The sequence below is a fragment of the Falco cherrug genome, chromosome 7 (assembly GCF_023634085.1).
Source record: "Falco cherrug isolate bFalChe1 chromosome 7, bFalChe1.pri, whole genome shotgun sequence".
NCBI classification, from domain to species: domain Eukaryota; kingdom Metazoa; phylum Chordata; class Aves; order Falconiformes; family Falconidae; genus Falco; species Falco cherrug.
Window position 1 is genome coordinate 26,060,878 of NC_073703.1, and position 24,955 is coordinate 26,085,832.

General features: G+C 43.4%; 1 protein-coding gene across 1 annotated transcript in view; it reads right to left on the reverse strand.

Annotated features, from left to right (window-relative positions):
• Nucleotides 1–291: 291 nt before the first annotated feature.
• Nucleotides 292–24,955, reverse strand: part of MDGA2 (MAM domain containing glycosylphosphatidylinositol anchor 2) — a 394,427-nt gene continuing 369,763 nt past the window's right edge. The window contains exons 12-17 of the mRNA XM_055717155.1: nt 24,644–24,664; nt 19,505–19,660; nt 18,234–18,392; nt 11,575–11,705; nt 6,106–6,211; nt 292–5,361 (exon numbers count right to left, since the gene is read on the reverse strand). Of these exons, the coding sequence (XP_055573130.1) occupies nt 5,273–5,361; nt 6,106–6,211; nt 11,575–11,705; nt 18,234–18,392; nt 19,505–19,660; nt 24,644–24,664 (662 nt within the window). The 3' untranslated portion in view covers nt 292–5,272. The remainder of the gene's footprint in view (nt 5,362–6,105; nt 6,212–11,574; nt 11,706–18,233; nt 18,393–19,504; nt 19,661–24,643; nt 24,665–24,955) is intronic.

Below are 24,955 nucleotides of genomic sequence, written 5' to 3' on the forward strand. Positions count from 1 at the left end.
GAAAGATGACATAAAGCAACTGAAGACCAAAGGTCCAATGACTGCAGGATTGCATGAGCTCTGGGTTGTTAAGCTCCTTTGCATGAAGGGAAATCAAATGGTTTGTATGTGCTGGTTTAATTCCTTCTGTGCTGCTGAGACTGACACGGGCATCGGGGTTGAGGCAGCCGTAAACGAGGGAGCACGCTCCTGTGCTGTTGCTTTTTTTGCAAAGAAAAAAAAAATATTTGAAATGTAATAATAACCTTTTTTATAGCTTTTTATAGCTTTATGAGAAAATACAAGAATTAATCCAGATGGCACCCAATATCTTTATTAGCATATATAGGCAGAGAGTGCTTATAATACCAAACTGTATCTTTTTTATTGAACTGCTCTATAAAGCCATTCTTCTGATGGATCACAGTTCTTCTTGGGGAGAAAGAGAGTTTCACTTACCCTTTGATACATGACAAAAAAATTACTAGCAAGTAAACCCTCCAAAAATAAAAGCATGTGAGCCTCTTCCACTAAGGGTGGAAAAAAATCTGATCATTCTGACTAAATTACTCACTACAAAGGGATTTCACTAACCTTACAAGGCAGTAAAAGAGAGAACAAACTTCAACGATAAGCTGATATTTTAACTGATCAACTTTGGTTTTAAAGTTTGGGAATCCCAATTGCCCCCAAAGCTGTTCCAACTAAATTACGCAATTCACACTGGTGAACGCAGCAGATAGCCCAGTGCTGGGTGTCAAGAAGGAAACTGCTCTGGCACCAGTGGAGGTCGGTACCTGGGCATGGGGCTTGCAGCCGTTCAGGGACTGCCAGCTGCATCTCCATCTTCTTTGGGTGAACCAGCTCCTCCTCTCCCAAATTAAGAAGACATTTCCCATTTCCAAGGATTTCTGTGGGCCTGACAATAGCATGCCCTTATGTAATAGCCTGCAAAAACTGGCTGATCTGAGATGGGCTCAGTGGAGACACCTTATCCTCCACTAGTCCATGCCTTCATCACATGAGGCATCAACACATTGATGGACTCTCAGGTAGCTGCTCCTGCCTTCAAACCATAAATGTGCGTTTGTAGTGCGATTTGAAATGTGTTTGCCCCCTTTTAGTCTATGCTCTTTTATCTTCCCTTGTGTCTCATCCAGGATCCAAGCCTGGCTGGAGCCAGCTGCAGAAGTGATGGGTTGGTAGCACAGTGAGATCAAAGTGCTTCATAACTGTATGTGGGATTTCACGTTCAGACTACGTGCTTTGTGAAAGAAATGAACTTGCATGGCTTTGTGGGAGGCAATATAAGGGGACTATGCCAATAATGTCCTTATGCTTCCAGATCATCCTGAGAAAGAATTAAAAAAAAAATGGAAATTTTATCATAGGCTCCACCCAGCTAACTCCCACAGCCATCCCCACAGAAACGATGGTCACCAATCCCAACAGCCAAGTGCTGTAGTTGCTGCAAAGTCCACATTTGCACAATTATGTATTTGATGTCCAATTTAAAAATACATCAGAAACATTACTAGATTGGATACCCAGGAACTGAATTATAGGATTTAGCACATTTCATAGAAGAGCCATCATTTCAAACTCCCTTTGACTGATTGCCAAAAATTGTCCAAAAATTTTACAAATACATTAATTTTCACAACTGAAATGGAAAAGAAAAAAAAATCAAGACTAGGAAGTACATACATATCTCAGTTTGTAATTATTATTTGTGACCCAGACAAAGTAAAAACCCATTGCCTTTTCGGTAGCTTATATTGGGAATGTAAAGGAAGATAACACTACTTCTAAATCAACAACTGAAAGAAAACCAGCTTTTCTTAGCACCTTCTTCTGCAGCAAAGCAGAATAGAAGTGAAATAGGGGAATAAATTTCCTTTCACACAAAGATCTGGGCTTTTCGGGACAAACAGATTATCCTGCCTTGAAAGAAGACATCTGTGGTCTTTGGCTGTCAATTGAAAACCTTTATCAAATACTCAATGTGGTCCTTGACCAAGGGAAAGAAAAATCAAAATACAAAGAGGAAATACAGATTTGAGTTTGCAGTCTTAGCTTGGGATCTAAACAAGCAAGCACAATCTCTACTTCATTATCTTCAGGCTGTCTTCATCACAGCTGCCTGAGCAGGAGAGGACATTGCAGGGTGCTTTCCAAATCCTCTCTTCCTGCGGAGTCCCCTGTCGCACCGCCACTGTCATCGCTGTGGCTGGAGCTCTGCCCGGCGCTTCGAAGATGCTTCTCCTGGCCTGTGCTGATCAATGGGAATCCAAATGTCAGTTTACTTCGAGTCTATTTTTGGAAGGGATGAATTTGAAGGAAAAATGGGAAAATATTTTAAAGGAAATGGAATACTTCATGCTTCACTTCAAAATGATCGACAGATTGCCACTCTTTTTTTTTTTTTCCATATTCCCCATTTCATCTGATCAAGACAATGAAATCAGGTGTCATAAAATACAGCAGAACAAGGTTTGTCATCAGCTTTGTGTGGCAAAGCCAGAGCGTGCGTGCCCACCCCCTGAGCAGGGGGGACCTCCTGCAGCGCCCACTGCGGCTCCAGCCCAGCTCCAGCCCAGCTCCAGCCAGGAGCATTGCTGCAGCTGCTGCTCCAACCAGAAAATGAGCAAAAAGAAGCTGCCCAGATCGCATGATGGTCAGAGACAGGATAGGAAATGTAACAGGAGGTCTCCTGCAAAAACCCTGTGCATCCACTTCTGTCAGGGACCCTAGCAGCCTCGGGAAAAGCCAGGCCCTCCAAAGACAGCCACGCCAAAAGCGTCCACAGAGTAGCCTCTTGGACGATCCCACAGTTCTGTGGTTTTCACGAGAGATCAGCAGGAGGATACATGTGAAGGTTTGGTTTCCACAAATCCTGAATTAGGAGACACACCGACTTCCTAAGCAAAACTCTGCACCAGGATCTCACCATACCCGACCTGTCCTCTGTCCACAATTAGAATCCAGTGCTTGCCAGTGGGAAATTTGGGTTTTTTTAAGGGTTTCAAAAACCCCACAGTCCATCTAGCCTCAAGAGTTCCCACCATCTTCCCAGCAGCCTTCCCGCTGTGGCACAGGGAATTACAGACACCACAAACTGCCTACAAACTATGGAGCCAACAGTGTCCTCGGAAAGCTCCAGCCCCCGAGCATCACGAGTATGGACCATTATACCTTCAGACAACACCAGTTTGTCCAAGGAAAAACCAAGCCATGCCAGTCGCACCCATCCGGGGCGCATGGGCACATTGCTCAACAAACACACATACCACTTGGCATACCTTACCTGGAAAGAGGCTTTATTGAACATAGCTGTAAAATTATCTCTTCAGTTGAATTACTGAATTTGCACAAACATTTCTCTACAGAATAAAAAAAAAATCAAGCCTTGTCATTGTTTTACTGCATCTTGTTGTGCTTTTTATACTCGTATTTGCAAATATTATACTCGTTTGTTTGTGTGTTTTCATGTTTGTACTCCAATTATTTGCATATCAGGTTGGTTTTTTAATCCTAGGGTGTCGAGAGAATGCAGAATAATAATAATAATTATAATACTATTCTTTAGACAAAAGTATTTTTTTGTAAAATGAATTAAAAGCTGAGATAATTTAAGGAAAAAGGTCTTCAAATTGTCATAACCAACTGTAAAGGAACTTTACAATACAGTGGAAAACTGGCTGGTTAACGGTACGTGTTCGGGTAGCTCAAAACCATTTGTACAGCTTGCTTTTTCTTTTTTATTTCTTTTTTGTTGCTGTAAAAGTGGATTTATTTATTTTTTTAATTTTGCTATAATAACAAAATAATCTTTCGTGATCTGCACAGAGTCTGGCTCCAGGGCGGAGGCACGGCACCCTCGGTGCTTTGCTGGCGCCAGGTTTGCAGAGCTCTGCGGTTTGCTTGGTGTCTCGGTACGCGCTGCCATCCCCCATGCACGCCTCCCCGTCCCGCTAACGCCGGGGCCGACTGCCTTGCGAATGGAGGTTAGAGTAAGAAAATCACTTCTGTGTTTTACCACCTTCTGCGCTAAGTGTATCTTAACGACCTTTTCCTCTGGTTGACCCACTTGATAACCTGAAAAAAAAAAACCCCGACAACAACAAAAAAGTGCTGCTCCCATTTCCAGGACCAACAGAAGCTATTTTCTAATGGATAATAAGCTGAAAGGCCATGGCTGTCTGGAAGGTTAAACAACAAATATCTCATCCAGAAGGGCTTACGCAGCAGCTTAGGTCCATCCATCTCCAGAAGCGGCTTCATCTCCTTGCCTGCAGTCTGCACACCCAGGCTCCGTAGTTTGTTTAGAAAATAGTTTGCACAAATCACATTTTAGCAGTGCAAGCTTCTGTGTTGAAATTATTATTATTATTTTATTTTATTTTTTTATTTTTATTTTTTTTAAATCAGGCTTGTTTCATTGAAGGCACTTGGTTTCCATGGCAATTTATAAAAGACGGTGGTTTGGTTTCTTCACTTGATTAGAACAGATGACTTAGTTGGGGAGGGGAGAGGGGTGTTCGAGTGGCCGCAAGCAAACTCCGATAAGCCTGTGTAATATGTAAGCCCAGGTCGCACATCCTGGATAGTAATGCATGCAAAAGGAGACAGCATACAGTTATCAAGCATAGCCATGAGAAATGAAACATAAATGTCTTAAAACAGCTCTGATTTAGGGTTATTCTCTAGGGGAGGTGACAGCCAAAGTAGAAAGGGCCTACATTTATTTAACTCTATACTAAAAACCTTCTTGAAGGGAAAATGAATGCCAGCTCTTCACATACCCTGTTTACAGTGAGGTGTTTCTCTCTCTCTCTCTTGTTTTTATTTCCTCTCTCTCTCCTTCCTCTTTTTTTTTTTTTTTTTTTTGGCAGGCCATTAGGTTTCCATGGTAACAAGCAAACTATTCATTTGAAACAAAACCAGCCATGACTTTGTGCTTTGACAAGGGTTTCTATAGCTCTTTTCCGAGAGTTCAACCAGATGATGCTGTATTCATTATTGACCACAAAAGCACCTGAAGGTCTCTTCCTTACTTAGGCCAGATATCGTTCTCACGCGTGGTTCATAGTGAGTTACACTCCCGTGATGCCTTTTATGTCCCCAGTGCTTTTTAATTTTTTTTTATTATTATTTATTTATGTATTTATTTAACTTTTGAGTCAGTCAGTGGAGGAATCTTTGGTAGTTTGTTTTTAAATGTCCATTTTACAAAGACTCTTTCTTCATGCCAGTGCCTGGTGAATCTTTTGTAGCCTCTCCCAGGATAAGGTCACCTCTGATGACTTAAGACACACATGAGGATGATAACTGGGGTAAGTCGTATATGCGCTAATGTCCCAACAGCACCTGATCGTAAATCTACAAAGAGGGGGGAAAAAAGGTAGAATTAAAGAGCTGCCCAGACACAGTCAGTATTGCTACAAGGCTTAGAAGACAAAGGGCTCGGCCATCACAACCTGTCCTGCACACCAACGCGGAGGTGGCTGGGGAGGACAACAGGGTGCTCACCCAGGCTGTCTCCACTCATCACACCGAGTGCCACCAACCTCCCCTGGCAGAGCCCCGGTCTCTGTAGGGACAACGGTCTGCAAGGTCACCTCCTGCAAAGAGCCAACTGAATGAGGCAGGAGACGCTGGGATAAAAAAACATCTGGCTGCGTAGTTAAGGTCTGTATTGTAACGCACACGTGGGGGTGGAGGGATGAAAACAAAGTCCACAGGGAATCACAACACTGATATTCATTAGTTTCATATTGTTTTCCCCCCCTGAACATTGTTTTATTTTTGCTTTATCTGTCTGCCTATGTTGACTCACGGCCACCCAGCCCAGCCCCACCGTGGAGCGCAGCCCACTGCTCTCGCTTCTGCCTAATGCCCATCAGCCTCTCACTTGCATCTGTGCTAAACCAGCATTTCCCTATCTGAACAAAGACATTTTGCCTCCAGAGTTTGCTTCCAAGGAAAATGTTTCACTTTAAGCCTCTCCAACTGAATCGAATGATATATTGTTCTCCTGGAGAAAATCCATTTTAGAAACTATCTCAAATTTACAAGCACAAGACGTAATTTATTCTCTCCCTCACATGTGGAAGAGCCACTTACTGTTGGCTGGTTGGTCTGATTTCATACACTCTCCTTCCACAATTGATACATCATCAATAGCAATATCACCTTCGATGCCGGGGCCCCGGATCCCTTCAAATATGAGCTGCAAAAAAATAAAGTAGAAGCAGATCAGAGGGTGACAAATGGAAAAAGTTCAGCTGCATTTTGCATGGCATTAAACTACGTTGATGGGCTTGGAGTCATTTACAATCACTTTCTATGATACAAAAAACCCTGCAACTGAGCTCACACATACTTGCAAGGTGAACATAGAGGATGTGTGAGCAATAGAGGCTTGTACTTCTCCAAATGAGCTGAAGAATACCAGAGATGCTAGTCATCTGCCTAGCTGTCTACCTGGTGTCTCCAGGTCAGCTTTGCCACTATGCTAACTGTAATGTGTGTACTTAGGTAAATATAGTAATTCCTGGAGCAAAGGGCAGGATTAAATGGAAAAAGAGTTTTAAAGAGAATTGGGGTGTGTTTCCCAGAAATTCCTGCCACCTGAAGTGAGTGGCAGAGGCACAGCTTGAAGGACAGCATCTGCGACATGTTGAAGGACTGAGCATCCACTTGAGCACAGATTTCATGAAACACACAGGAGCCAAAAAAATCCACCATAAAATGAGGTTTCTAGCTCTTGAAGGTGGCCCAGCCAGTCCCTCCCACTTTATCTCCCACACTGGGATCCCCCTCCTGCAGCTGGTGGCACTTCCCAGCAGGCAGCAGGAGGGGGACCTTCCCATGGCCCATGAAAGCTTGGGAGAAACCTCCCAGGAGGCAGGTTTGTGTCATTTCACCCATAACACAAAGCTTTATTTATCTCAAGGGGTCAGGAAGCTTTGATTTGGATCCCTTGAGGTCCCACAGTGATCTCCTATGATCACCTCAATGGATTTTAACCTCTCAGATCTCCAACCGTGGCAGCTATTGATGACTATGACATCCCCGCTCCCCTCTTGCCCTTTTAGTGGCTCATCATCATGTTTAGAAGCTTTGATCCCTTCTAGGAATGGTTTTATATTTATCAGAGGACACTGCAGTGTGTTTTATCACAGAGGGGCTCAGGGTAGAGATTTTATTCCTTTTTAAGGCTTTAATCTTCGCGAAATGGACACCTGTGATTTCAAGGTCCTATTAGTCACTTTCTGTCAAATATTCCTAGCCTGGAACCCCAACTGCAACAGCTGGGAAGGGAAATGGTGCCTGTATGGAAATGGGTGGCTTGTTATTTGCGGTAATGTTCGTTGCTGGATATGGATTACTGTTGTAGTGAAGAAACAAGTTAGCCGCTCTCCTTCCCCAAGCCCGATGTGGTGCTGTCCTGCCATACTGCTGCTTAATTAGCTTTGCAGAAGAGTGGACTCATTCTGTGTTGCAAGAAATTTATTCACTAGAAAACATCAAAGCACTTCTAAAGAGATGAAAAAATTATGTAAGGAATATATTTCCCAAGCAGCACCATTTGCACAGTTATCTCTCCTTTCCCTTTTTTTCTCCCCCTCAGTCCTTTGAAATATTTTTGGTTAACTTAGATGACGCGTTCTTTAACTTTAATCTGCAACAATATATGCATGATATTCAATGAATTTTATAAGGATGTGCTGTGGCACTAATGGAGACATTAACTCTTGGGGGTAGAGTAAATTTGAAAAAAAAATTAATTCCACCTGCAGCAAAATATTTAAATTACACTTCATAATGATCTAACTGTATCAGGGAGATGTCTGTGGCACTCAGATGGGCTCTCTCTGTTGTCACTGATTTCAGCAGGACGCAGATCCGACCTTTCAGCAGCTTCCAACATTTCTTTGCTCATTAATACAGTTCAACCAGAGCTGCCCATCTGAAATGAATACCCTTCATTACAAATCATGAGTAAACACTCAGGGCAGTGGGAGATGACCCTGTAAATCACAGGGGTGCAGTAACAAGTCCAGCTGGATAAGCATCACCCAAGAAGTGTATCACAACAGTGCACGACGCCACCAGCCACTGCACTGCCCATGCAATTCTCTGCTCTTGCCTTTCCGTGGAGGGCACATCCCTCAACCCTGGCCACAGACTCATCTCACCCCTTTGCTAAGCCGAGCATCCCCAGCAGGTGCCCGACCCTGAAGCGGTAAGCTGGCAATACTAGGCGTGTATTTACAGCCTGTCTGTTGTGTCCTAAGCGAGGCGGCAAGGTCTGTGCTGGGAGCACTAAATAAATGTGAAAGCTGTGCATTTGGAGCAGGAGACTCCGTCGTTATTTTATTGAAGTGTGACACTGTAGGTTAATTACTATAACAAGGTGGATATTAATGCAACAGGGAACTGTAATTGGGAAAACAGTAAGTTTTTCCATAATTTACCCTGTTGTCTGAAGACAGTGTATCAAGTCATTATCCCTCTGACAATTTTTCAACTCTACCTCTGATGATGGGAAGTATTCAGCTCAAGAGGAAAATGTCTTCTCTTCTCCCCCTGCTCCTTGGCAGCAGGCATATAACCAGTCAACGGAGTTTAAAGTCAAATCTTTCCTGATAATGAAAAACACTGTTTCCAGACAAAAGGACTCTATACAAATACAACGGCCAGCATTTAATTAAAATCTGCATTTGGCAGTGCGTTTTATGGGCCTCAGAGACGGGTTGCTATTAGCCAGCTTGGCCACATGCTCAGAACAAATCACCACAGATGAGTGTTGGCAAGGCACAGAGCACAATCCAGCCTGCAGTTCACAGCTATGTGCAGGAGGTGCCAGATGATCAGAATTCCCCATCAGTATCCTGCAAACCCCATTACCTACATCTCTGTGACTTTACAAAGCTGTTGTTAAAAATACTGCTTTTAGCAGAGGAATGCAGGGGCTTCTGCGCAGGGCAACGGCCACCCTGCTCTCTTAATGGGGGAAATGGAAATCAGCCCTTATAGTGCCTCCAGAGCCAGCCCAAGTGTCCCCGGGGGATTCAGCTTGTTCTTCTTCAAGAGGATTTCAGACAGGTTTTACCTTCCTGGCCAGTCTCCTAATAAGAAGCAGAGGAGACTCATGAATGTCCCCAGCCGGACAGCGTGATGGCAAGGGTGTAAGCCCCTTACGCTCACTGTACGGGGCTGAACATCTCGGTGGTCTGGCAGGGTCAGACCAGTCCCTCTTCTGCCAAAAATGTCTTCGACACAAGAAGGTGTCAAGGGCAGCGTAGCTGAAGGCAGTGGCAACACTCCTGCTCAAATCTGAACTAAAACTGACAGCCTCCTAGACACCAGCATGCAATGTATCGCTCCCACACCCTCCCTTTCCCCCCGTTTATTCTTTAAAAATACTTAATAAGTGACTATCTTACTGAGATAGATAGCTCTTAGGTGATACTTTTTCTGATTCAAAGCACCATAGTCCTCTCAGTTCTTCAAGACAGAAGCTTTGTTATATATTACAGGGACTAGGAAGGTATAAACCAAATCTGGGCTGCACTTTTACCCATATAAATTAACCTATAAAAAGTTTTAATTTCTTTGTCAGTGTACTGTTTTACTGCAAAGATTCACTTCAATTCACTCTCCTTAAATTTAACTGGGAGCTTTATATTCTTTCCTACTTAGACTTCTAAATGGAAAATAAAGTTTGCTTGATGCAAGAGCTGCTAAAAAAAGTAATTTAAGGTTCCAACTGCTCTGACATTTATTTGCTATATTTGTGCAGAGCTTCACAACTTTACATTCATTTTATGCTGAAGCCTTTAAACATAACAACGTAAAAGGTGAAAAACAGCTGAGCAGAGGAGCTTCCATGTTGTGTACCAGCTAGTGGCACCAGCAAATATGGTGTTGAAGTGATGCGAGTAAGGTGCACCGGTAGCAGAAGTGGCTCCTGTAACTTTTCTGAAAGCAACGGGGCCCCGTGTGAGGGCTGGTGCTCAGACCCACACTGACAGCAGCACCCACCCTGGGCACAGGGAGCTGCTCGCTGCGGTCTCCGGTTGCTCTGCCAGTACCTTACGCCGGATGGCTGCCTGCAAGGCAGACACCCCAGCTTTCCCTTCCACCCAAAGCCACGCCTTCTTCTCCATGCTGATGAGGTGACCCCGGGTTTGCCCCCCATCTCCTTCGTCCACCCCTCCACATTGCTGGTGCCAAAGCCCTTGCCCCTCTCCAGCTGAGGCTGCTGTCCTCATCCTTCCCCTACCTCTGCTAACGCCTGTCCCAGGTCTCGGGAATCCCTCTCAGACAACACTGCAATTGCTTTGGTTTCAGCTGCCCCAGCCACCTCTCCTCTCCCTTTACCAGTCCACTTTTCATGTTCAGATACTAAATAATTTTTCTCTCCTTCACCGTTCAGACTTCTTGGACTTATCCTGACTTCACCAATGCAAACTCACCCACTCTGATCAGCTCCCTTGTGCTTGGCACCATGCTCTGAGTGTACTTTAATACTCGTGTCCCTCTTCTCCACACTCTTCCTCCCCGGTTCTGCCACTTTTTTCCACTCAAACATCGTGTAATGCTATACCTCGCATATCCCCCTCTTGCAGTTTTCTTCTAATTTCCCTCCATGCAACGCCTCTGCAATCACGTGCACCAAAACATTTCTCCTCTGATGTTGCCTCTCATGCACGGGAATAAAAGCAAAGGGTCAGGATCAGTAATTACCCATAAAGCGAATCCCAATCTGCATGTTTGAGATAGCAGTTTTGACTCGCACCGAATGACTTTTAATTTTCCCCCAAAGCCATTACCTCCCCCAGGGGACTTGGAGGTTACAGAGAGGGGACAGAGGAGCCTGGTGAACATTGCACCACAGGGCACAGCTTGTGACTCCCATCTTCCATGACGATACTCCCAGCCTCAAACACACGAGGGCTTGCTCACAGCAGCTGCCTTTTTGGGTCCGTTCCAGTTACAAACAGCTCATAGCATGAATGAGAACTGCCCATAAGAGTCTATCAGCATCTCACTGTCAAACCAAAAATGAAATGTGTGAAAACCTGTCATAACTTGCATGTACCTAGCGAACGAGGCGTGCAGCTCTGCCGTGCCAGGAGCTCTGCGCAGGCAGCACTGCTGCTTTGGCAAAGACTTAGAGATCATTCCTTTTTCTGCAGAAAATGCTTGTATTTCAAGAGACCTCTAACACAGGCACTGTAGCATGGACCCTAAATATTCTTTCACAGAAAGTAATTCTGTATTCCAGTCGCTAATCTGAAATTCAAAAATGTTTTGTACTGGCTACCAGCATCTTCTGAAAACTGAAAGACACTTTGCCTTCAAGCAAACAGCTACTGTTCTGTCATTAAAATGTGCATTATTAAGCTCTATGGTGCTCACCTATTTAAAGCAAAGAAAGCAATTATCTATCCATAAAGCAGCTTTCAGACCTGAAATGAAGCTGTGAAATCCTGTGTCAGAAGGAAAGGGTCAGCATACACAGGCCCTCCCCTCCAAAAACCAAATGCTCCTGTTCCCGGTGCGTGATGCACAAGCCATTACCTGAAACGAAGTTGGGGGGTTTATATTAACACGGGCTTGGTTCCAGTGCTGTCCTTTATTTCCACTTGAAGACCACAACGGGTTCTCTATTGCAGTCTGACCTTTCAAACGCAGGTACACGTTCAAGCTTCCTAGAAGAAAGGTGGAGAACTGGAATTGGTTAGGCTTTCCCATGGAGCACAGATGCTGTGCTGGGTACGGCAGAAACCCCCTACTCACACCCCCTTCCTACTTTGCAGGGGCCTCTGCTAGGGCTGAGTGGATGTGGCGAGTTTCTTGTTGTAAATTCAAAAACTTTTAATCTTGGGAACACTGTGAACTGGTGATGTGAATTCACAGCAGAGGTAAACTCAGTGCGCAGGGAGTGCTCTGCCGTTGTGGGCTGGGTGGTCGCACCCATTGCTCCTCAGGAAGGACATGAGGCTTCCCAGGGTAAGATGGGTTGAAAATATTTTTCTGTGCTTTAGTGTAAATCAGGCATTTATAAACTCTTTACCCAAGGATAAATAAGCAACTGGATTGCTTTATCCTTAGCTTGTGCTTATAAAGACTGTCCAGCTTTTTGCTTCCTCTGTACACCATTTAAATAAGCGTGCCGTAGAGCCTTGCAAGTCTATCTCAGAGACAGATGTGATGCCCTTACGCCTGCTAACGACTATTTCTGAAGGACAACGTAATCCTCCGAGTCAAAATAACCCCAGTAAAGCCCCTCCCTGTGGAGAAAAACCTCATAGACCTGGGTCTTTCCCCACCGCTGACCATGAAGTTACTGGTTCCAGCACAGGCATTATTTGCAACAGGTAACAGACCGTCCGCATTCAGCAGCCCTTCTCTCTGGTTAATCGCACTGTCTCAGACCATGAACAGAAACAAGGGTCTTGGTGTGCCAACAGACAGCAAATGCATTGACTTCATTTAGCAGAGTTCAGTAATTCACATGGGTTTTGGAGATTTTGTTCCTTCTTGCCCACCACTGTTATCTGCAGATGTGTGAGGCAGTGACGTCTCTTTGTACTATGAAAATCACTGCATTTGCCTTCATTCAAGAAAGTTCAGATGGTCAAGTTCACATAAGACTACTGGTTTTTTTATGGTGTTAGGCATGGCAGCTGGGGAGCTTGTACAAATTATATTTGCAATGAAACCTCTCAGATCTGAGGCAGCTGCACAGTGACTCAGCTACTGCTAATAAAAAGTTCTTACTTCTAGCAATAGCAAAACTCAGTGCCTTGAAAAACATAAGGCAAAACGTGTAATGGAGCAGCAAATATTCTCATCACGGCTATTTCACCAGGGTGCCCAGAATGAGGCCATACATCTTCTTTGAAGGAGGTGGGGGCAGCGATGCTCGCTGGAGCAACTGGGCGGTACCATGTCTCCCACCTGCCTCCTACTGCAGCGTTTTATTTCTCAAATGCAGGGGAGGGTGCAGAAGGAGCATAAAGGAAACACGGCTTCTAACGAGGCCGTTCTGTCTGCCTGCATGCACGCTACCGGGTAAAAGAAAAAGATGTGAAACAGAAAGTGTTTGCAAGAAGGAAAATGCTCAGGGGGGTTCCCTGCAGCAGCCCTGCAGCCCAGCCCAGCAATACGTTGCAGCAATACAGCAAGCAGCTGCTCCGCCTCAGCCCTCTTCCAAACGGCACCAGCAGCTCTTGGGCAAGGTTTATCTTATTCAGCTACAACAGTTCTCCCTTCCTTCCCATCTGCTTCTCTCCAAGACTTTTTTCAACAACTGTGCTGGGTCTACGGTCTGAATAAAGGCAGGGTCTTAGACAAGACTACATTAAGTTATAAAATAAGAGTTATATGTAACATTATTTTTCTAAAAGACAAAAAGCAATGTCCATATCAAGAAAAAAATGAATTGCTGGCTAATTGTTTCACCTGTTTTTGCAGGCTGATATAACCCATACCACAGGGCTGTTTGGAATAACTGAATAATTTAGGTATGAAAAGCATGTAATTCCATCACTGCTGAGGTTATAGGGATGTAAGATTGTTCGCAGCATACTCAGACCGTCTGTGTCACAAAATTTCTTCAAATTAATAGCTGAATGATATCAGTCTTACTTAAAATACAAAATAGCCGTTCCTGTACCAGGTATGCTCATTCGCTGCCCAGCATGTTGATTGGTATGGATATTCCTGCCTGGTCCTCTTCGCTAGATATGCAGACATCCTTGCCCGAAGCATCGCTGAAAACTTAACTAATGATACAGATTACTAATAACTTAACTAATGCAACAGATGCTTATCCTTGAAATTCTGCCAGAAAATTTTTGGAAAAGTTATGTGGCCTTTGCAAAGCTGATGCTGTGTGGGAGGATGGGTTGGCTATAGGGTTCACACTGAGGCACGGCCAGCAAGGATTCACCTAAAGATTTCTGACTACTCCAAACTCCAGACAAATTGGGTAATGGAGTGACTCTAGGAGACAAAAACAGCAGGCAGGAGTCACAGCTGTGAGTTAAGGAATAAGGTTTACTTCTGCCATGACAGCACAGGGTGCTCCGGAGACATCACCAGCTGCAACACAGGTGGCATTTTGAGCACCATCACTGTGTGAACACAAACAGCATCCTCAGTGTGCTCTGACAGCATGTTCTGCTTCCACTTTTTGTTTTGTGATGGGTCTCCAATGACAAGAAAACTCATTGTTCTTGGAGCATCAATTGAAAATGCTCCATTTTGGGGTGCAGATGGAGAACTCTGAAATACAGTTTTAAAAGGTGGTGACAGCTCTAATGTAACTACAACCTCTTTCTGTCTTAATGCAGGGACACAATAAGGACAGTGACTCTTCATCTTCTTCTTCCGCAACAATGGCTTGTTGTTTGCTGCAAATCAAGTAATGGGAACTTATTTCTCTTAGGCTTTAGGGATAAGCTACCTTCTGCTTTTGAAGGGTGTGGAGTGGAGCACCTGCAGTTTCTCTGGCAGCCAGCACTCTCGCAGTTAGCTCGGTGTGGTCTGTCAGGAATTGCAATCTGAATTGTAAGTAAGAGCCATCTATTTCAGGTAAAGACATACTTTATCTTCCTGAATCTAACTGCCCTGGCATAGGATGTAGGTCCTTGTTTATCTCATCAGAGCTGTGCTGTAGCCTAAGTGCTAATCTCAGATCTGTGCTCTGTTCTCTGCAAAGACACCCAAAGTACTTCTCCTTATCGCTACAAAAATTTTCGGCCTCTTCTCCAGAGACACCAAAGACCCAAACAGCAGGCGCAGAAGCTGAACTGGATAAACTGGCAGGCTGTCGCTTTTTTTTCAATATAGTGCAACAGGCATGTTCTCAATTTGATGTCACTGGTGTCACTCATTTTTAAGACTGGAGGGTGAAGCAGGTTTTCCCCTAAGCCTCCAAGACCACTCCACATCAGCAACAGAGCATCATGCCAGGACGATATTCCATTTCATTAGGGAGCCTTCAAAACCTTGTTGGAAACGCAGAAAACATTTTGATGAGCACCGAAACTGTTCTAGAAACAAAGTACTCTGCCCCTGAGACATGGGAATAATAGCCCTAATACTGCTTGGAAATCTTATGGATAAGTTGGGAGAATAAAGCAATCCAGTGGAGATGTAATGAAGTCTGCTGAATAAAGTTACAGGACTTTGGATGAAAAATCAAAGGTTAATGACCACGCTTCTTGTATGAACACACTGTCCCCAGGTCCAAGGAAAGAAAAGGCTGGAATTTATTTGAGCCAAACTCCCCTGAAAGACACTTCCAGCTTTCAATTAATTCAGGTCAAGAATCAGCAGCTCACAGCTATTCAAAAGAGAGATCCTACAGCACAGAGATCATACAGGGAGTCTCAGTTAGCAGCTTCTATCCTGTTCTCGTGAAGAAATCAAGGAGCTGACAGCGCACATTACAGCCAATAGCTGCCCCGACTGGCAGCGCTCACTCCCAAATGGGGATAAGAAGCATCTTCTGTATGTCATCTGCAAACTCCAGAACAGCGGTGAAGGGTCAAGGCTTCTAACAGCTTGTGATAAACAGTCAATCTGTTTCAGCAATAAGATTTAGAATTATCCATGGGGGATTAATCCTTCATAAAATGTGATTCTTCTGAAAAAAAACCATTGCCAATTAAATATTTCCCACGGAATCGTTGATGTTGGAGGCACCTCTGGATTTCATCCCCTCAAAACCCCTGCTCAAAGCATGGTAGATTAGAGCAGGTTGCCCAGGACCACGTGCAATTGTATTTTGGGTATCTCCAAGGTCAGAGACACCATAAACTCTCTGGGCAGCCTCTGCCAGTGTCTGGTTGCCTTCACGGTTAACTCCCCCTCCCCCCCCCCCCCCCCTTTTTTTTCTTATGTTTAAACAGAATTGCCTCTATTTCAGGTTTTGCCCATTGCCTCTTGTCCTGTCCCTGAGCATCTCTCAGCTCCATCTTCTTTACACTCTCCCTTCAAGTATTCATATATATTGGTGAGATCCCCCTGAGCTTTCTCCTCTCCAGGCTGAGCAGTCCCAGCTCTCTCAGCCTCCCCTCAGGTGACAGATACTCCAGTTCCTTCATCAGCTTTGTGGACCTGAGCTGAACCCTCTCCAGTAAGCCCATGTCTGTCCTGCACTGGGGAGCCCATCACCAGAGCCAGCACCCCAGCTGTGTCCCACCAGTGCTGAGCAGAGGGGCAGGATCCCCTCCCGGGACCTGCTGGCTCCGTCTGCCTGATGCAGCCCAGGAGGCTGGTGGCCATCCTTACCACAAGGACACATCTTCTGAAACGCTGTGTCATGATAAGGTTTGCTTTGTCTGGGCAAGTCATTGTGTTATAATAAGACCTTTCCTAACCCAAAGTAATTTCTAAGAGCACAAACCTTTAAAAACCGATTCAAGCAGTAGCTTCATCAATATGGCTATTCGTACAATAACCATGTGCTTAAATCATCGAAGTCTTAGAATTTCATCACTCATTAGGTTTTTCTTTTCTCTTCATTATCCTCGTGAATAATTTCAGTGACAGAGTTCACATCTGGGTAATCAAATGGTATATATTTTCTGATTTCATAATTTATTTCTGTATGCATGTTGCATTCTCATGTGTTTCATAACATTCTGTCATAAGGAATTAAAATTTTTATTTTAGTAAATGTGTATGAGCGTGCATTCAAACACATGGTTGATGCTACTTATTTACTATTTTTCTGTCAGTCTGCTCTTTAAAGACAGAATAATATGTAATTTTGTACAAAGCTATTCAAAAGTAGATAAATTTGAACATTAGCTAAAATGATGGTAACTACATTTTTCAGCATTAAGGAACAAAACTGATAGTGAGCAATTTTGGTTTTTGACAACTAGGTGTCCACACTGCTGTGAACAACTCCTATGTAACAAGGATCGTAACGAACGTTCGCCAGTCATCATGGATACCATCTTCACCTGTGGATCAGCTCCTTCATCCACCAGCATTATACATGTCAATTCAAGAAATTACACATAAACAGGAAAGGGTGATCTCAGCAAGAAAAACTAAGGACACAGACACTTGCTGAAAAGGTAGCCCCAGGAAAAACCAAAACGGCACCAATGAGAGGTGATTGTTTTGTGGACAGATGTCAGCCTCAGCGGCTGTTTTCCTTATATTTTATCCCAACACTAAGATATTCCAGAAAGACTCTTTGACCTTTCATGTTTGTAACTTTGCTCTTCACTGTCATACCAGAAACAGCCTGGTACATGACTATATAGGGCAGTTTATATTTATTTCACTAAGCGTGGCATGGCTCAGCCACTTCCTTCCAATAAACAGCCAAGCACTCACTGCAACACAGAGCCAGGAAAATTCAGACCTGGGACTGCATTCGCATGCTCACAGTGCAGAGACGACCAACAAAAAAACAAGCAAACTTGTCTGCTCTGTTTAAAATCTGATCTCTGCCTGGAGGCAGGTGAAGGTTTTCTGAAGCAAGCACCAGAATGCACCGTGAGGATGTGTTTGCCCTTCAAGTATATATAAAAATACATCAAGTCAGGTCAGCCTGGTACTTGAAAGCCTCTTGACACACTGGTAAGCACCGAGCACCCCACAGGAATTTAGAGGATTTATAAAAATTGGCTGTCTATCGTTTATGCTTTTATATTTTCTCACACCTTTTTCTCATACTACATGAAGAAATTAAATGTGTGTGCGTTGAAAGAGCTACGACTACAAATAGACTTACAGATTCATCTTGAAAATATATACTCCCACAGCTTGTGAGCAAACTGTTCACGACTTTTACAAAAGAACCGTGTGCTGCTGCATTGTACACAGGCTGCGCCAGCACACGAGTACTGCTGCTAATTGCTCAAGCCTGAATCTAGCGATGAGTGACTCAAACCACTGTGTTAGTATCAAAGTCCTTGCAAACATCACCTTTTCCGTTTGCAGGCTCTAAAGTTCCCTGCTCAAAACCTCGCATACACACAAACCCACTTTCCAGCTATAACAGGGGCTCCTGCTAGTGTGCCGATTAGTGAAAAACACATTTCTACAGCAATTAGGATGCCACCAGGCACCTCTCTTGCTAGCTTTGCTTGCAACTGGCCCTTGCAGGTGTTGGCAGTCCTCCTGGGCTTTTCTTTCGTACAAGCGGACATTTCTCCTGCTATTTTTCCCAAAGTGAAAAGACAAGGTCATTGGCTTTCTCTCACCTATGTGCTGTCCATACATGTGATAGTAGAAGCTAAAACAGTAGGCTGTGTTCGTAGCTCCATAAGGATTTTTGGGAGCAACACTGAAAACAGGACTAACAAGTCTGGCCTTTTCTCCTTCCAGCCTGGGGCGTGACGTCTCGATGTACATGTAGAAACCTATGGGAAGTCCAAATGGCAATTGTTAGGTTGCAGTCTTCAAAATCCAACACACATACAGATGCAAGAAGACACCAGTTCTCTCAAGCATCTTGGTTCATTTTTCATTCATCTGACATCACCATGGTTTCTGGGACATCTTTTTTCTGCATTAAGCCCATGTGTTTTCCACAACTGCTTCAAAGAGGTGTTTTCTACCAAGAGTAAAATCAGGGCTAGCAGGTCAGTACTTGTAAACAACTTCAAATTGATGTAACATTGTACATTCACAAGAAAAGAAAAAAATCTTTATGATGGGGTTCAGCCTTCAGTCTCAAGAGTGCAGTTTGTTCCTATAAAGAGTGAGCAGGGAGGACTTGTAAAATAAAGGGAAAATATCTTGACGGAATCCTCTCAACGAACATTTTCAACTGACCGTGCCAATCACATGTTCAAAAGCTCACTTTCATGAAAGAAGACAACATTAATTTATTCTGACCCTGGCCTGTGCCAACAAAAGATACCATTTACTTAATATAACCAAGCAAATACAATGCAGTATGATTTTTTTCTCCCCTTTGGTAGTGCAAGCGGGATGCATACAATGAAATAGCATGAGTTACCGCAGTACTTGATAAATTTGGCACAATATGTCTGACTTTTCAAATGCAAATATACTGCAGTCAAGATGGCATGCTTCTGTTAACCAGGATAGCAGATTGGAAATTACACATTTTAGCATCACCCAAAGTAAAAATGGGGCAAAACCCCGCCTCATTGTGACAGTCTGAGGGAGCCCAAGTTAGAATTTAGAAGAAATAAAACAGAAGAATATTTCAAGATGTGCCAGAATGCTTCCCCACTAGACTATAACACGAAAGCAATTGCTTTGAAAATGGCACAACAGAAACAATACAAGATGGTTAATGGCACTGTTAGCGGGTTGTGCTTAGGGACCAGCCACGTGCCTCAGCACCGGCGATTTCTGTTATAAGTCCTTGAAGTATGCCCATTCTTGGTATGATCAAGAAAAATAGCATAGCTGGCTGAGCTGGCTGTCCTGGACAGGTCCCTCACCCCAACGGAGCAGCAGAGCTCCCAGTGCCGGCACCAGGCGCACCGCTGGAGCTTACCTTCCTTGGAGCCAGTGCGGTCTGCGTTCGGCCCCGTGTTCGGGGTGTATTTTGTGTCTCTAGTGGCAGTGCTTTGTTTTGTCCAGTCGAAATTGTCTGTGTCATCTTGAGTGAAAAGGCAAATGTTACCATCCTCAAACCCACAGTGGAACTCTCCTGCCAAGGCAGCAAATGAGCAGAAATTTAGTGGCTGAAGCTATTCATCCTATGGTTGTTGGTCAAAGCACTTGTCAATTATAACAAACACATTGTGGGATTATGCTTATTAACTACACTGGAAAACAGACATACATTTGTTTTATGTCCGTTTCTAGCTTTTAGCATATGTTTGGGTTTTTTTTTGCAGTAACCTCAATGAAAAGGAAATCATGGTCATCAATCTGTGTTGGTGTTACTTAAAATTATATTCAAATCCTATGATACAGATCATCCCCACATATTCAGATGTACACAATTGCCCTTAGAGACACTGTCTCTTCTTACCCAGCCAGCATTTTTAAAAAGCTGAGAACAGGCAGCACGTCTGTGAAACATGACCCATTGGGGAAAAAATAAAAAGTGGGTTATTTTGGTTTAGGGATAAGACCATTAGGGAAAAGAGGATGGCAGTTTTTCAAAATGAAAACATTTTCTCCAAGCAACATGTCCAAAACTAATCTTTTCACTAAGGATGGGGAAACAAGTAATGGTTAAAATGAGAGTAAAGCAACTTCAGCATAGACATGAAGAAAATCTCTAAAAATCAGGACAGTGACGAACATGAATGAATTGCTCAGGAAGAGCACTGTATCCCCATCACCAGATTATAATAATCAATTAGATAAACACCTGGGAGGAATGTTTAGGTCTGTCTGAACCTATATGGGCAGGACAGGTGACTGTATCATGTCCTGAAGACATCTCCTAGATTTTCACTATGAATTCTGTTATGTACTTGAGGTCAAATGCTAAAAGCTTAGAAGCTCATGTCTAAAGAATAAAAATGCCAAGAACCCCAGAGAGGATTACTGGGATCCTCTCCTTTGTGAAACAGAGGTCTGTGAAACATATCAGTCCAGTGATCCTACCTGCTGGGTTATGATGGGATGAGAAAGTCCTACTGTCAGATATTTAGGAACCAAAATAAATTAAAATTTCAAGGTTCAATTTTCATCTCAGAAGAGAATAAGGCCCCATGTAGTAAAATGTGCAAAAGCTTAATTTTATGCACACAAACAGTTCCTGCTGAGTTTACTCTTCCAGCAAAGTCAATTGATTTATCTGAGAAAACAAGCAAATCCCTCTTCTCTAGGGAGAATGCAGCTGTCTGCATACTGTGTCAGCTATGGCCTTCTTTATAGGGGTGCAATTTATATTCATTGTTATGAGGGGCTCTAACACCAGGCGTCATGGGATTATTCATCTGTGTTAAATTGAGAAGGTATATAAATGTTTGCAGGTTTGGGGTTGCACTGAACTATAAATCCACTTAAGCCACTGGAGCTTCACTGTAAATCAGTGAAGACAGAGAGACCCGGAGCTTAGCTTGGATATGTACTGCTAAGCAAGGATGCTGGTCTGAAGCTTATTTAAAATCAGATATTACTGCAGACTGAAAAAGCAGGCTTGAAAAATTCATTCCAAACCCCAAGGTGCATTAGGAGTGATTTCTAAGTCTTCTTCATTCTGCTTCTCTTCATCCAAAGAGCAACCAAAACTGTACCCTCTGGACAACAGCCAGCACAAAGCACCATTCTATAATCCAGGTTATCACAAAAACGCGGTCCATGGAAGCTTCCGTGGCTATTAGCACCTCAAGGAGATGACTTGATTTCTCAGTAAATCTATCAGCTTTATTACAGCCTTCAGGAGAATCAATTTCCTAAAGCACACTTCCTTAACTGGCAAACATAACTGATAACCATCGGCATGATGGGGAGCCAGTTTCAGGATCTTGCACCTTGGTTTGGATCTGGAAGCAAGCTCTTCTAAATCCTGAACGTTGAATGATGAAGACGTAGCCATATAGAAAAATCAGTCAATGGAGGAGCACCATCATGAGCACCACAGAGAAGAAATATAAGTAGAGGTCTGATTGCGGTTCCTCCTGCGAGATGAGAAAACCAAAGAACGAGGCCACGAGGAATACACATGGGCAGATTTCATCCAAAGTCCTCCCAGATAGGAGCCTGTGAATAGATGCAGGCCAACATCTCCACCTTTATCCCACAGGCCAGGAAGAGAACATAAAGACCCTGACAAAGCTCTTGAAAGACACAAGGACTCGAATGAAGCACTCTGAACAAAATGCCAGCTGTGCCTCTCATCTCCAAGATTACCTTTTACGTGACTTGAGCTCCAAATTCACTCGGCATACACTATATTTTGTGCCTCTGGTTTCCACCTCCAGTTATACAAGCCCTCCCTATAGCGAAAATGGTGCTCTTTCTACACAGCGTGATGAAATTAAAGGGAAAAACAGTAATTAAAGGAGAAAAATTCTGACTGCCAGATCCAGTCCTGCAGCAAAGTGAATTAACAGAAAGCATTTTCTGCCATTCAGCAGTTTCTAACACTGCCCCTCCAATACCTTAAAAGCTGCATTTGCATGTCGCACCATGTCCTCAGAGCTTCATTAAGAAATTCCAAATCAGCAGAACAAAAGATTTTTCTTCAAGTTAAAAAAAAAAAAAAAAATCAGGCCAGATGGAAAAAGGCAAGTAAAAGTTTGCCATTTATTTAACAGAAAAACACTGGTTTCATGTGGGATGCCTTTTGGAAAACATTGGAAAAGGTTAGTGCTAAATATTCTTAGCACTAAACACTTCTTTAAAATGACAGAGGAATAAGAATGGGAAATGGTTCCCCAGGACTGCCTCAGTACTTTTCCTGTGCAAGAAGTAGGAGCATTTAAATAAATTAGGGCAAAATCTGAAACTGTTCTCCAGGTGAAACACTCTTCATTGAAGTGTGATTTTTTTCCCCATCTATTTCTGTAAAATTCAAGTTCACTACGACTCTAATTTCTAATATCTTCCATTATTCAGGTATAAAATTTAGTTGCACTAATTGATATGAAATCCTTAGGGTTTACATTAAATGGTTTATATTATCTGTTACAAAATAAAATGTAGATCTGAGGCAACATCTCCTTGTTTAAGTCATTTGACACTACTTGCTTATGTATTGCAGAAATTTCATAAAAAGGAAGGATTTATACAATATGATTATTACAGATTTAAAGCAGGAAGAATGCAACTTCAGTTTCCAATACAGGTATCTTGCTCAGTTGAATACAGCTCATACTCTTCATTCACAATGGTGTAAATAAAATTAGAATTCAGCCCATCAGGTTTAGAAAACAACAGAACTTATGTAGAAAGCACGGACAATGATGAGGTTGACTATGTTATGGCAGACAGAATCTCTCTTCTCCTGCTTACAAGTTTTTTGCAGACCCAGATTTCTTCCCTGTCAAAGGATTTCACTCAAAAAGGCTTTGGGGAAGAAAAAAGCAAACCAAAATTTTACCATCAGGTTGGTCATCTGAAAGAAATTACGTTGGGTACCCTCTAGTTCTGCTGGGCAAACTTTCCCATCCCCACCAGTACAGAGAGGCGGACCCAGAAAGCAGATGAAGGAAAGGATGGCCAGGTCACCAGAGATGCTTTCTTGTCCCTTGAGCTAACACGCTCCCTATCGCAAGGGCCACTCAGAAGCTACCTGGAGTCTACCACGTGCCTATGAGAGCTATAGAGACATTTTGAAAACAAGACTGTTTCAGACCTTAAAACCACAGAGGACTATAGTGTGAAGCACTTGGGATTGCAATGCATTTTCTTCTTAACATCACAGAGTACATATTTAATATATTAATTAGCAAAGGTCTCATCTACTGCTCATTTAAGTCAATGGGAGTGGTTCCTTCAGTTCCCGTGAGCTTTGAACTAAGCCCTGATTAATTATGAATGCTTTGCACAAGATCTGCAAATAAGTTTAAAATGTACAGGAAGGCTTAGCCGTGGTGTAGGAGGGATGGAGAGAGAGAAGCTGGTCTGCCTGATTACAGCTGCACGACAGAGCAGTAATGGCAAGCTCAACCCCCTCCCCTAGACAGGCACATACGTCCCCTCCCCTATACAGGCTGAATCCCTTCCCCTATACAGGCATTTTAGTGGATGTTATTAAAGGCAAGAGTAACGGTGGAATATATTGCGACAGCAAAATGTGCATTTGCTATGGCATGGAAGAAAATCACAAAGTAGATAGATGTGGGGGCTGTTAGGAATAGGGTGGGTTTACTGGGACTTACTAAAGCTCCAGCCGAGGCTCCCGGCAGTGGCATTTCTGGGGATTTGGTGCCCATGGAAAAGTGTAAGAACACACTGTAAGAGCAAGCCTTTCTACCCTGCAACATCCCTGCGCCTGAGCACCAGCACACCACGAAATACAGAGCCATAGTTTGCATCTTCAGTCATGCCTGTGGAGCTGTCTCCTGTGAATTTGCCTAAACCCTTTCACACCCAAGTTACAGTTTTAGTCTCCACATTTCTTTGTGCAAATGAAGTCCATGATTCCTCTATGTACTGAACGAATAAAACATCCTTTTTGTTTTAAAGCTGCAGATGATCTCCTGACTACCCTTGGAAGTATCAAAATGACTCAAGAGCTGCAAATGCAGTTCTTATGCAAGGCTAAATGAATTCAGAAAAATTCATAAACTGACTTCTTCAATATTTTTACCATACCTGCTGAGGAGCAGACACAGCTCCTACACAACACTTGAACTTTCAGGTGTTTAGCTACTCCCACGACATCACCCATACGTACTGAGCTGCATCACCCAGAAATGGAGGTTAGTTTTAGAACATTAGTATTTTCCTTTAGATGAACTGTTTGGGGCAGTGAGAAAGAAAGTTGAGCTGGAGCTGTAATTTTTCCTTCCTCCATGTCCTCTGCCTTTAGCACCTTGGCAGAACAAGAGGAATGACACCTTCAGCCACCAGCCCAGGTTGCACACAAAACTAAGGTGGTCCCTGCAATCCACAGGCTGCAACTGGAAGTGAAATACTTATCATTAACTTTTTAACTGTGAGGGACAGTGGGTGCAGGGACAGTACCTCGTACACATAAAAGCTAACAAAACAGAAGAATACTTACGTAGATGTGGGTTTACTGGAGCTGGAAGACAGAGCAAAAATAAAATTAGCACAAGGAAGAAATTCTTATCCATCAATATGCAGATTATCCTAAATTTCCCATTGTTCCCTCCCACTCAAGACCTTGATCATGGCTCCTACACTGAGACAGCCAGCAAAACTGGCATCTTCCTTTCCGAGTGCCTCCCTGGATACCCAAAGACAACAGTTTCAGTGAGAAACAATAGCCTCTCCCATCCACGATGTGTACGCTCCATCCCTAGTACCTGCAGCCTGGGGAATGATATGCTGTAATTAAGCATCAAACTTAGAT